Source organism: Cynocephalus volans, chromosome 7 (assembly GCF_027409185.1).
Source record: "Cynocephalus volans isolate mCynVol1 chromosome 7, mCynVol1.pri, whole genome shotgun sequence".
NCBI classification, from domain to species: domain Eukaryota; kingdom Metazoa; phylum Chordata; class Mammalia; order Dermoptera; family Cynocephalidae; genus Cynocephalus; species Cynocephalus volans.
In genome coordinates, this window is record NC_084466.1 from 108,109,878 (window position 1) to 108,123,575 (window position 13,698).

The 13,698-nt window shown below is 39.5% G+C and overlaps 1 protein-coding gene across 21 annotated transcripts in view; it reads left to right on the plus strand.

Annotated features, from left to right (window-relative positions):
* The window catches only part of ANK3 (ankyrin 3), a 502,256-nt gene that overhangs the window by 304,958 nt on the left and 183,600 nt on the right, over positions 1–13,698 (plus strand). For all 21 annotated transcript variants that reach the window (XR_010024083.1, XR_010024084.1, XM_063103187.1 and 18 more), the window contains exons 6-7: positions 3,014–3,199; positions 5,057–5,155. Coding sequence is in view for 19 of the 21 variants with exons in the window: in XM_063103187.1 (XP_062959257.1) it covers positions 3,014–3,199; positions 5,057–5,155 (285 nt within the window). In the remaining 2 variants the exon portion in view is untranslated. The remainder of the gene's footprint in view (positions 1–3,013; positions 3,200–5,056; positions 5,156–13,698) is intronic.

Genomic DNA, 13,698 nt, shown 5'->3' on the forward strand with positions numbered 1-13,698 from the left:
AGAACAAGAAGTAAGACATTTTGTTTATATGCTATTCTTACTACAGTATTGCTCTCTTATTAGAAATGATATTGGTGTTATTTATACAGAAGTCTGTGTTTACAGAACAAACAGTAGGGGGCAATTAAAGGATCCTTTAAACAGTGAGCTTTTAATAGGGTTTTTCATTTACTAAATGATGTGATGTTGCTAAATTCTTTCAAATGTATTTTTTTTTTTTTTTTTTTTTTAGTAAGCATTTCTTATATATGTAGAAAATCTTCGGCATGATGTGATTTTTAAAACTTTTTTTATATTACTGTATACTGCATATCATCTCTTTTTCACAGATCTTCTCACTAATTAAGATTCTGAAGCATGAGGGAAATTTGCTTCTTTATTGTTCTACAAGTAATTATTAAGCACCTATTATGTGTCAGACACTCAAAAAGTAGTGAAGGTAGATCCTTGAGCAACTGGGGTATGGACCCTTTTTTCAAGTAACTTTTATCACGTTTCCTTTCTGCTTGTATTTTTCTCTTAATAGCTGCACAAAGCAAACCAAATGATTTAAACTTGGTTTTGAGACAAAATCTGGAACTGCTAATTTTATCTATTCACACCTTAGAGCTGGTATCTTTGTGTCTTTAATTGGCTTATGCAGGGAACACATTCTTGTCAGTGCTAATCAGCTCAATTGCAGTTTATTTTCTAGTGCAAAGTAGTTTCCTTTATGTATAGGCCCTGTCAATTTAAAAATTCACATTAGTGGAAATGGAGACATTTTGTTTTGATTCAGAACAGAAGTGGGCTGTCATTTTTACCACCTAGATTTTATTCAGGTTTTAAAAGTGAGACTCAAAAGCGAGTTAACTTTTAAGACAAAATTTTCCATTTACCACTCTCTCCTTTAAGCAATGCATTTTTTTTCTTTTTTTGCAAAAGTACTACATTATGTAAATGAGAAAGTACAATAAAAAGGAAAAAGGCTCTGTTAATTTTCCCTAGAGGTAACATTTTGTTTCTTCATCCAGATATTTTGTACATGTACATAATACACATACATATTTATCTTTATGAAAATGAGATCATATATTTACACTGTTATGTAGGCTACTTTTCTCAAAGCATTAAATTATACTCTAAACTTTATGACCTTAAGTGTATACCTGTGATATCATTTTGGTGACATCTTGGTGGCATCTCATCTTCCCCTGTTTTTTATCTTACTTAAGGCTGTAGGGAATGTCCTCCTGGTCACAGTGGTTACATTTTCCTTTTCCTTTTTTGTGTCTTCTTGGGTAGTAAAGTTGAAAGAAGCAGGTGGTACTTAAGCCACATTTTGAAGCATGAAGTATAGAGTGTGGAAGGCATTTCAGGATGGGGAAATAGCATGAGTATAGATGCCAGGGTAGGAACCAGTCTGCATGTCCATAACGCGTAAGGAGACTGGCGGAAAGGATGTATATGGGAGGAGAGTGGTCAGTGTAGTCCCTTGAGTGCTTTGGATCAATATTGCGCACATCCTTGAATATCAGTGTGCTGTTTTGCATTCAGTCAGATAAATTGTTGGAGCCCTTATCTGTTTTCCAGCAAGGGATAGAATGATGGAAGTGGTGTTTTAGGAAAACCAACAGACATTAGTGTGCAAGTGACCAGGTTTTCTTCTTTTCCCTTACAAATGTTCTTCATTGGAGTAGTCCTTTGTTAGTACTACAGGGACTACAGAAAGAAAATATCATGACCTGAATAAAATACTAAGTATCTTGCTTGCCAGTTCTCTAGTAAAAGTAATTTTTAAATTTTTTGTATGTGTATAATAATAAAGCCATTGCAGAATTAAAATTTGTGAGCCAGTATTAGGATTTTCTACCCTGTGCTATTTATTCCAGACAGCAGCCCTAGATCATCCATAAATTAATTAACCACAGTGAAATCTGTAGCTGTCTCCTCTTTGTCAAGTCCCAGAGTAACACCAAGGGAAGACTCAAAATGTACACAGTATGCATTTGTTCACTTAATTCTGAATTTATTCCTAAGTCATGTTTTAATCACACTCATAGAAGCAGAGAGTTGAATGGTGGTTACCAGAGGCTGGGGGGAATGTGGAGATATTGGCCAAAGCGTACAAAGTATTAGTTAGACAGTAGGAATAAGTTCTTTTTTTTTTGAGATCTATTGCACAGCATGGCGAATATAGTTAGTAATATGTATTATACATTTCAAAATTGCTAAGAGAATAAATTTCAGATGTTCTCCCCACAAAAAATATTCAAGGTAATTGATATCTTAGCTTGATTTAAACATTCCACATTGTACTAATAAATCATAACATTACTTTGTACCCCATAAATATATACAATTATAATTTTTCAATTTATGATAAAATTTAAAAAGAAAAAATTAATAACCAAAATAATAAAGTCATGTTTTGCATATTTCCTGTGTCTTCTTCCTCATTGGTCAGAGAAGCCAAGAGTCTTTTATATAGAACTTCCTTAAGACAGCATTAAGTATGGTCCATTAATTGACATATACTGATTAACCACCAGATATATGCTAGGCAACAGGGTATAATAATAAGTCAAACATGTATATACCCCAGCTTTAAAATATCAGTGCAGATTTTTATATCTTATTTAAATTAGCTCCTTTGAAAATTTTACATGAATTTAACCTGAAATTTTATTGTTTTCACTGTGATTATTTTATAGGTATTGAAATTATGGCATCTTCTTCTTTTTTATATAGTACTTTTGTGTATTTTCAAATTTTTCCATATTAATGCATATTACTTTTTAACAGAAAAAAACCCATAAACTTATAACAGATTTCTTATTGTTTTTTGCTTTGGTTATATGTATCTATATTTTTAAATGTCTTTTCACATATATGTCCATTTGAATATGTTGTTAGCATTAATAACCCAAAACAAAAATTGGGACTCAATCATGCGGCTGCCTTCTTGTTTGTTCATTTAATCAAAAAGAAAATATCCATTGGGGCCAATCTTGACCCATCCATTTATTTGCAGGATGGCTTCACACCATTGGCAGTAGCTTTGCAACAAGGTCATGACCAAGTAGTTTCACTCCTGCTAGAAAATGACACAAAAGGAAAAGTGCGTCTTCCAGCTCTTCATATTGCTGCCCGAAAAGATGACACGAAAGCTGCCGCCCTGCTGCTGCAGAATGACAACAATGCAGATGTGGAATCAAAGGTGAGGCTTAAGGGACATGGGCTGTTCATGCAACCAGCTTGTGTTAGGCACACAACCTTTGAGAATGCCTGGTCTGCCTCTTGGCAAGCGTATGCCCAGCACTTAACTTCATTGGAAGGAATAGAAACATGTGTCCAAGCTACCCAATTAAGGCATGCCTTCCCTTAACCTGCAAAGCTAGGAGGTAACTGTGGTGCGTGCTAAAAGGGAGGCCACCTCAAAAGAAATTGAAATTTCTATGCATCTGAGAGTTTCCTTCCTTTTAATATATATTTCATAATGTATTCAACACTTCTGCTCAGACATCAGGGTGAAAAATGACAAAATGCTAAAGACGATGTGCACAAAGAAGCCTCTGATTGAGATCTAAGATGACAGGCAATGCACTGAGCGTAGGTGAGCTGCGGAAAGCATGCCAGCAGCAAAGGAGCCCAGCCAGAGTTCCCATTGTCTTGATGTGTATCCCTTGAACATGTCCATGAAGGAAATGTGGCATTGGGACTAGGCCATTGTGCAGCCTTCTAGCTTTCTTTCTGTGCCTATTGTGCTTCCATTAGAGCTTTCATCCTCATCATGTAGCCATCATGAGCTTTCTGCGATTCATATCACCAATGGTGAACTAACCGTTCATTTTTTCCTCCTCTTTGCTTCCAAATGTGTTAACCTAGATGGTGGTGAATAGAACAACAGAGGTATATATATATGTGTACATACTTATATGTATCATCTGATTCTGCCTCATTACTCCCATGACTTAGTGCTGCTGCCTCATTTCTTTCCCTTATTTGCATTGCCTTCTGTAGGCTAGATACCTGCTTTTTATACCCCTGCCCCTGAAAGGAGCATGTGCCAGAGAAGACAGTAGTTTGATTACCAGGGCTTTCTGCAGCTGAACCTGGTGTTTGAAAGGCAGAATGTGGAATCCTTGAATCTGAAGGGGATTACAGTAGAGGTGTGTGAGAGGAAGAGTTTGGACACAGTAGATGCTTATCAGCTCTACCTACAGCTGCAGACAACCCTGTCATTCTACTCATCCAGGACTGAGTCTTTAGGGTTCTGCATGACACTTATCCTCAGTGGTGTCAGCAAAGGAAAGTACCTCAGAATGGTGCCAATATGACCTACCCTTCCACGAGAGTCAGTAAGATAGCTAGCATGGCTAAGAAGCTTGCTAACAAATTAGAAATGCATTTGGTTCCTGTAAGGTTTCAATCTTTGGGGATTAAGTGAATCGCTGCATGTTTTAGCATTTTTTAAGGAAGTAAAATGACCTTGGTATAAATAATCCAGAAAAGTGTGTTATTGATTAGGTATTTGCTAATAAAGAGATAGACTTGTGGATTCTTTATGGAATAAAATCACACATTATACAAAACCAATTTAGTACCTCTTCCCCCCCAAAATTGCTTTTGTCATTAAAATTGGCATTGACCATTGGTTAATTTGAATCTATATTGAATATATAAAGCTAATTGAATTTTGACAGAGTTTCAATGGACAATTCCATCATCAGTAATGAAACAGTGGTACCCGTCAAGCTTTCTATGAGCTATTCAGATTTTTCTCATCGTCCCTGTTTTAACTTTGGGGAATGATGGCTTCTGTATAGTTCTGTGGATTTACAGAAATTGCTCAGTCTCCATCCTCAGTTTCTCCCTAGCTATTCCTCTGCCTTTTGAGTTTGGGTTTTATTAGAAACCCTATCAGCAATTGGCACTGATCAAAATCTAGTACCAAGTGGAATGTGGTCCTCAGCATCTTTTGCTTCCTCATTTTTATTTGGGCAGGGTTGTGATATGAACCTGTCAGGCAAGGGACGGAGGAATCAATTGAGCGTCTGCTGTGTTTTCTTTGCAGAGTGGCTTCACTCCTCTGCATATAGCTGCTCACTATGGGAACATCAACGTAGCCACATTGCTGTTAAACCGGGCGGCCGCTGTGGACTTCACTGCCAGGGTAAGAACACAGCAATATGTAATGCCTTTAGAGCGTTTGAAATGAGTTTTAAGTCTCCTTTCCCAACATAAGGAGAAGGTTGGGACAGATGACCTCCAAGGATCCTTCTAGTCAGTGAAAGCTATGATCTTCTACTTATCCTAGTACATTCTCCTGCTTTGACATAGGGGTCCCTATGGAAAAGTAAACCAAGTTCAGGATCAAGGGTGCTGAGTGGGTTGGGAGATAAATACAGGGGTAATTCAAAAGTCCGTGGAAAAATAGAGTTGAGAGATAATGTGAATTTTTCCATGAACTTTTTGAACTACCCTTGTATATAAGGGCATTTATAGAAGATGTGATTCAAGTAATCACGGTTGGGAACTCTAAGCAGTTCCTCAAGTTGGAATTCCTGAGACTGTTAGAACTTGGTCAGATGGCACTCACAGTGCTCTATAGATCAGGATTTTGACCTTACAAATTGGAATGTGCTGGAATATCCGGATAAGGCCCAAACTTCAGAACCCACCCACCTTTTATCTTCTGTCCCCTACAAATTTTCATAATGAGTAACAAGATTCTGTAACCCAAGTAAGTTCATGTTCATCGGTGAAAGGAGTGTCATTTGTGCCACTGGACAGCAACTTGGACATCCAAACAGGGTAATACTGCTCTAAATGTGAAAACTGGTCCAGTGCTAGCCTTGATCATCAGAAATGTCATTGTCTGAAGTGGGAATGAAGTTGGAAACAGAATGAAGTAGTGTCTGAAAGTGTGGACTCTGAATTCAGACTCTCTAGGTTCAAATTTTGGCTTTAGCTTTTCTGTGTCCATCAGTTTCCTCATTTATAAGATGAAATTATCTGAGTTATGAAATCAAATAATAAATCATAATAAAATCTGATCTCTCCCTCATTGAGTCCCTGTGAGAATTAAAAGAGCTAGTGTATGTAAAGCACTCAGCAGAGAGCCTGGACATGTCCTTATCATCCACAGCAGCACTGCTGTTCTGAACATAGCCTTTGAAGTATCATTTTACTAAAATCTCACTTGTTAGAAGAGAAATGGGACTAGATATGGAGCATAATTCCAGTACTAGCAGTGGCAGTAAAAGTAATAACCATACCATTTTGAAGTAGTTACTGGGTGGGAAATGCCAGGCTAAGCATTTTATCTCATTTATTCTAATATGAGGAAAAGTGTTACATATCCCTGTTTTAAGAGGAAACCGAGGCTTAGAGATAAGCTGTTCCAGGATCACAGAACTAGCAGGTTGGAAGAGGCGGATTTCAGTCCCAAAGCTTTTAACCACACCAGTATTCTGTCCCCCTTAGGCAACTTAGGGTTCATTTTTCTTTTTCTCCTATAATTCATTTAGTTCTATGAAAATTAATAAGAGCTCAGATTGTACTAATATAAAGGCTATTTCCTATCCTCTTGTCATCAGCTTGCTAAAAGTCTTTATTGGTTTAAATGACTTGAGAGTGCCAGTCCGTGCATTTTACTCTGGAGCTTATTGCATTAACTACACCCTTGACACGGCAGATCCAAGGCCTAGTTTGACATTCTGAAGGACAAAGTTAAGCACTTCCTTAAGTCAGGTATAGACAGGGCATGTCAACATTTAAACTGAAGGTCACTTCAAGATGCATTCTTCTGGTTTTATTTATTTAATTCACGGTATAATAAAAACCTCATTAAGTCACATCTTCTAATTAGGACATTTGGAAATTCATGTCAGGGTGGTGTTGGAAGTTTGTCTTCGTGCTATTGTTCAGAAATTTCCTGATGCTGCTGAAAATAAGACTGGGGAATGTGTAAGCAATTTAAGAGGACAAATTACAGTATTCGCAGACTCCTTCCAGCAATTTCAAAGCATCCATTTACATTAAAACAATGGCTGTGCTAATTACAAAAGATGCTTATTTATTGATTAAAGATCAGTGGAGATCTCAGATCCACGTTGTTAACCTTGACAGAGTTACCCTGTGTGGTTTAAAATAATCACACTGTGCTTTTGTTGAAATTATGGTAAAGTTCAGACTTTTAAATGATTCAGAAGAGCATTTTTCCCAGTCACTCCTAATGAATGAGGCCGAGAAGCATTCTGATGTGAGGGTGGTGGCAGTCTTCGATTACACTTTACAGGAGGACTGTGCTGTGGCTTTCTCCAGCCACCTCTGCTCCTCTCTGCGTTTGGTGGTTTGTGACTTGCTTTAGGTTGTCCGAGAAGAATTCTTCATAAAGAGCTTAAACTGACGCAACTAGCAGGAAACAAGAAGCCATTCTAGGTTCCACATCTCTAGCAATTCTATTATGTAATAATCCAGCATCTACACTTGGGTACCACAGAGGCCTATCTCTTCCCAACCTCAGAGGTCTTTGTAGGTCACAGTTCTCTCAGAAATGTAGCAGAAATAGCAGGTGAAAGTAAGAGGACCTGGAAGCAGATGGGATCAAATTTTATCTGGTCAAACAGTAAAGGAAGGGTCATTGAGCCTCATTTGCTAAGAGACTGCCAATCAAACCATGAATCATGTGCTTCAGAACCAGGTTTGGATAGAGGTATTAATGAGAGGGTTAGAGGTAAACTAAAACCCAGCAGCAACCTTTTGTCTTAGGTGGCTGTGATTTCTGTTTTCTGCGTGTGATCTATACAGGACGGGGTGGAGGATTTAGATCACTGAAGAAAGGCAGATACAGTCTCACAGTTCTTCATAGAACTGTGGGCTGAGGGCACAGCCCAGAGAGTGGCTACCTGCTAGCAAAGAAAGCTGGGGAAGAGGGACAAGAAAGACACTTCTGGAATAGTTTCCTGCATGCAATAGATGTTCATTTCCAAGGTAGATAAGAGGCAGAAACAAATGGGGTGTAACTAAAGGGAGTCCACAATAGAACAGATTGCTTCTTTGTAGTGCTAGCTAATTTATGCAGCAATAAAGCAAATCCCAGCCAGTGGTGAATGTATAACCCCTGAGTAGCAATTCTGGTAATCGATCAATAGCATACTTGCCCGTTTTATTAGCACCTTTCTTTAGACGTTTATTGTGATGTCAATTTTGATTTCTGCATTGTAATTTTGTTATGTATATACAAGAGATCCTGTCTGACATCTCCAATAGTTCCTTTTGGATTATCCGTGGACACCCGATCATGCTCCGGGGTCTGCTGCAGAGAGTTAATGCAGAAGCTGCTGGGTGCTGCCGTGCAGCGTCAGCGCTCTTCATTCTTTGAGTTGAGTCTGCTGAGGTGGCATTGACACCATCTGAATTTATGCCTGACCCTTGCTCTCTTAGCAAATCATTCCAACTCTCTTGGGTGAGAGAATGTAACAAACACGCACTAGAGCTACTGCTGACTGCCATTCCAGTAAGGAACATGTACGCACTGGAGTAACTGAAGGCCACATTATATTACATGGATGCCTGGAAAGTTCCTTTCATTGATTGAACAAGATAAATACTTTGCTGGCTAAAGAGTTTTTTCATCAAATATAATGGACCACCTAACCTAATCTTCACTCTTTTCATGGACCTTTCTCCTGTAAATTATTATTCAACTTCCCATTTTGGGAAGATAATTGACTAAAGCATCCTTCTATTAGTCTTGCTATTTAGTACATTTTGGTTTGATCTCTGAAAGGATTGTTTCCAAAAGGATTTCAGGTGGTTTGCAGATTAAAATACACAAAGTAAGACATGTAAGAGTGAAAGAGAAAAAGCAAGTGTGACCAGGCAGCTGGAATGAGCCAGTGAATACAACTGGAAAACAAATTTAGGCCTTAAAAGCTTTGATACATGTAGTGGAAAGGGTAGCATTGATTATATAGTTTTCCCTTTTGACAAAAAAAATCTTACAGTTACCTACAGAGACAACTTTTTTGTGTGAAATAACTCGAACATAATTTTTATCATGTGAATTATTCTATTAAGAACAGTGAGTTACATAGTCAAGATTAACTTTAATTACTGCACTTTCAAAAGGCTCAATTTTACTGCTCTATACTGCTTATGGTTGCTAGATCTCCACCTGAGGAGGCATCTTGCCCAGGGAAGCTGCAAGGCAGTGGCCAGGTCATAGCTTTGTGACTTTCTAATTGAGGGGGATGGAACTTGGGGTGTGTGTCACAGATCAGTAAGTTAACATGTCCATTTTGACATGTGTTGGACCACATTTGGAACTCAATTAAATCATAGAAAAGGTTACCTTATTTAAGATATTTTAAGTTTTGGATAAAATGAGAGCAATGTTTTTAGATACTAGAGCTACTAAACCTGTTTGTGGAAAAATAAAAAGTGTCAGACTTAACTCTCTGCCCAAACAGGAGGCCAACATGGTTTAGCACATGTGTAAACAAAACAATCACCATGGATAAACATCATTTTGAGGTTTCTTTTCTAAATACAATTCAATTTAGCAATATTTATAGAGCATCTACTATCAGCTGGACATGAAGATTCATACTTAAGTAACCTACTTACTCTACTTTTGGTACTTATTACTAATACTAGACTTCTTAGTACTCTATTAGTCCTTACCAAATCCCTGGAATTCTGGAATCCCTGGAGTACAGCCCAGCACCTGGCACTGGGAGGGATTTGATATATATTTACTGACTTGAAGAATGAATGAGGAAATCACTTCTAGGCCTTCTTGTCTACTACTCCTGGGCACCCAGAACCTATGCAAACCCTTTCTCAAGCCCAGGCGTCTCGTTAGCCTATCAAAACTCCTGTTACTTCAGCCTGAACCTCACCTGGCATTAGGGGATGCTTTCCAAAGTGAGATCAGCTGCATTAAGGGAGATGGAAAATCCATGGGATTCTTCTAGAATTTCAGGCCAGTTCATCAAACCCTTGTGTTGAATGTCAGAAGCCGAGGGGCAAGTTTATCTGAGGAGCAAGGAGACTTGTTATTCAGCCATGTAGATGACCTTGCAAGACAAACCTAGGACAAAAGGCTAGTCACCAGGAGCTACTGCCAAGCTTTGTTCAGTTAAGGGTGGGTTTTATTACTTTTTATTTTACTTTAATATTTCTTTGTACATATTCATGGAGTGCAGTGTGTTGTTTCAATACATGCCTATACTGTACATTGATTCACTTAGAGTAGATAGCATAGCTTTGTACCTATTAATCTGCCACTTCCCCTACTCCTCTAACCCAGTCTTCCCTTCCCTCTCTGCCTCTGGTAACCACTTTTCTACTCTCTATTTCTGGAAAAAAATGCTCATTTCCCTTAAATTCCACATATAAGTGAGACTGTGCAGTATTTGTCTTTCTGTGCCTGGCTTACTTCCATTATATGGTGATCTCCAGTTCCATCCATGTTGTTGCCAATAACAGAATTTCATTTTTTTAAAAAATAGATGAATAGTATTCCATTGTGTATATATACTACAGTTTTTGTGTGCGTGTGTTTTTAATCCGTTCAGCTGTTGATGCGCATTTAGGTTGATTCTGTCTCTTGACTATTGTGAATAGTATTGTGATGAGCATGGGAGTGCAGGTGTCTTTTTGATATATTGATTTAATTTCCTTTGGGGATATACCCAATAGTGGGATTGCTGGGTCATAAGGCAGTTCAATTTTTAGTTCTCCAAGGAACTTCCCTATTGTTTTCCACAATGGCTGTGTCATCAGTCAAGGGTGTTTAAGCAGGGCGCCAGGCTCTGGGCTATGAAGGCTCAATCAAGGCCACCACCAGAGGGTGCTAGAAAGGACAACAGCTACTCGAACATGGAGAAAAGGGTGAGCATGGCTCTAGTAAGAGTGTGCCTGACTTCTATAATGAGTTTATAAAAGTACAGGGCTTCTGGAGACTCTACTTTGGTTTCTGTAGTGGTACATTTGCAAATATATTTTTTAAATGTATTTTTTCCTCATTATATAATTCATTTTAAAATAAAATACAATTAAGCAAAAGAAAGAAAATAAAAACCACTCATAACAGTCCTGTTCTATTTTTTCAGCATTTGAGTGTTTATTCTTATAGAAACCAAACACATACAAACACATTTCTTTTTACTGATACATATTTTTAAAAATAGGTTTATCTCAGTATAGACTCAACAGCATCAAAAACAAAGACTTTTTTAAAAAATGGGTTATATAAACCTCCTTCCAAATGAAAATGGGGATTTGAGAGCATTAGCAAAGGAAAATGACTTATGGTTAATATGCATTAACCATATGCTTGTTGCCATGGTGATATTAACATCTCAGGAGGAACAAAACCAATAAGGCAGAAGGGAGGGGGATACACCTTTATATAGATTTGCTTTTATAAGCATGCCATGCAGTCTCATTCCTGCCTTTTCCATTTAATTCCCTAAATATGACATCAAAGGAGAATCCTGTATTCGTGTTTTTAAGGGAACATATTTATCTTAAATCCACGTGTACACTTGAACTTCATTAACATTTTACGGTGTGGTATGGGATCTGTGTTGTCCCTCACCTGCAGAGGTACATTTTCTAAGGAGCAGTAGAAGGAAGTGTATGTGCTAGACCCCTGGGCTCTCATCCTGGCTGTGCCGTTGGTCCCTGATGAGGTCCAGGGCAAGTTTCTTCATCACATGGCCTGCAGATTTCTTAACAGCCAAGTGAGAGAGAAGTCAGTCAACCACAGGCCCTTCCCCTCTGCCGGCCTCTTGTCTGACAGCAGTGAAGTGCAGCAGCCTTTGGATTATCTTCCCCTTTCACAGTAGAACAAAGGTGTAGCACAGCAGCAAAGTAGCCTGCATTGAAGTCAGACTTCTGGAATCCCCCATCGGCCCCACGGCTCCCCTTATGTGCTCATGGTAAGTTATTTATGCCTCAGCTTTACCATCCATGAAATGGGTCCAATAATAGTACCTAGTGCATAACATTGTGAAACTGAATGAAATAACCCACATAAATCGCTTAGCACGGTGCTTGATCCAACAACACATGGACAAGGGCTCCAGACACGTGGTGGTGGTGGTGGTGGTCACTGCTTTCATCCAGGAGGGGACCTACTCATTCTGAGACACGTTCACCTGTAAAGCTTGGCATGTGTCAAGCAGGTGGCACCATGCAGCTCTCTAAAGCACTTCTGGAGGTAGTCAGAAATGTTGCTTCCCAGAATGTCTGATTGACATTGTTTGCAGTGGTGTTTGTCAGCATGAGATGGTCAGCCTTTAAGAAACTATTGATAGGACATTGTTTGAGACAGTAAGAACCCCAGTGGGAAAAAAAATCATAGAAATTGGAAGGAACCTATTTCTTTTTCTTTCCCTTTTCCTCCTTGAATATGTGTCCTGCTTCCTGCAGTGCTGTTCTAGAATTGTTGCTCTGAGAACATTTTTAAATGACCCAAATAAATCCTATTTTGAAATTCTGTGAAATAAAGTTCTGTTAAGGTAGGAGTTGGCAGAGCTCATTTATTCATTGGTACTTTAAAAGAGAATTATTCATTAGCTGTAGGGTTTTCATTCCCTCCGGTGAGTGCAGATAGCGCGAGGGGCTGCCGTGCCCCAGCTCGACCCTCTGCTGAACATTCTGGCACATTGTCCGCACTCACTGTCGACAGATGGTGCTTTTGGATCAGCTCAGGTGCACCTTGGCCTCTTCCTTGAGCACTGCAGCTTCTTCCATGTCAGTGAGAAAGTGTCGCTCTTCTTCCTCTGGTGGCTTGAAGAATATACAGGAAGGGCAAAGGAGCACTAGAGAGAAGAGGTTAGGACTTAGCAGAACCAAAGAGTTGCAAAGGGGTAAGCCCCTTTGGACACATACACAATCATTTATTGGCTCTTTCCACTAAAGCATGAGGTTCCAAGAAAACAAGTTCAGGGAGGAAATCAGCCTGGAATACCACAGTTGGAAGAAATTGAAAAGCGGGGCTGTGATGGAAATCTAGGGATTGGAATCAGCTCCAAGAAATGGAGGCTGAGGTCCAGACACGAGGGTGAAATGAGGCTGGAGATGAATGGTGAGTCCAGCTGGGGAAGGGCCCCTCAAATGCCAGGCTGGTGGGGCACTGGCCTTGATCCTCAGGTGGAAAGGAGGCATCGCAGGTCTGTGGATAGAGAAGTCAGTGATGGCAGTAGTGACTGAGATGCTTCCTGGCCCTCGTGAAGGGGAAATGAGGAGATGGCTGTGAGCTGCAGCAGACTCCTGCTCTCCAGAGTCCTGCCAGAGTCTCTGGCTCTCAGTGGAGAAAGAGGGAGCATCACTCTCCTTAGAAGATTTGGAAATTTGTAGAGGCATTTTTGGTTGTCACAGTGGTGGCTGGTACATGATGGGAGAGGGCCAGGGTGCCTCAGCCTCCTTCAATGTGTGGGACAGTCCCATGCAAATTATAGTGCCCTGACCAAAATGCCAGTGATGCCCACACTGAGACACACAGGATTGAACATGTCTTTACATTACATACATTACATTACATACATTACATAATGTAACTTACATTACATTACATAGGATTGAACCTGTCTTTACAGTCAAGAGATGGAGCAGTGGGATGTCCCTGGGTGGGAAGGAAGGGCCCAGAAGTTCACGCTCAGTCTGGGATTGCTCCTCAGAGGGCACTAGCGTCCCCAG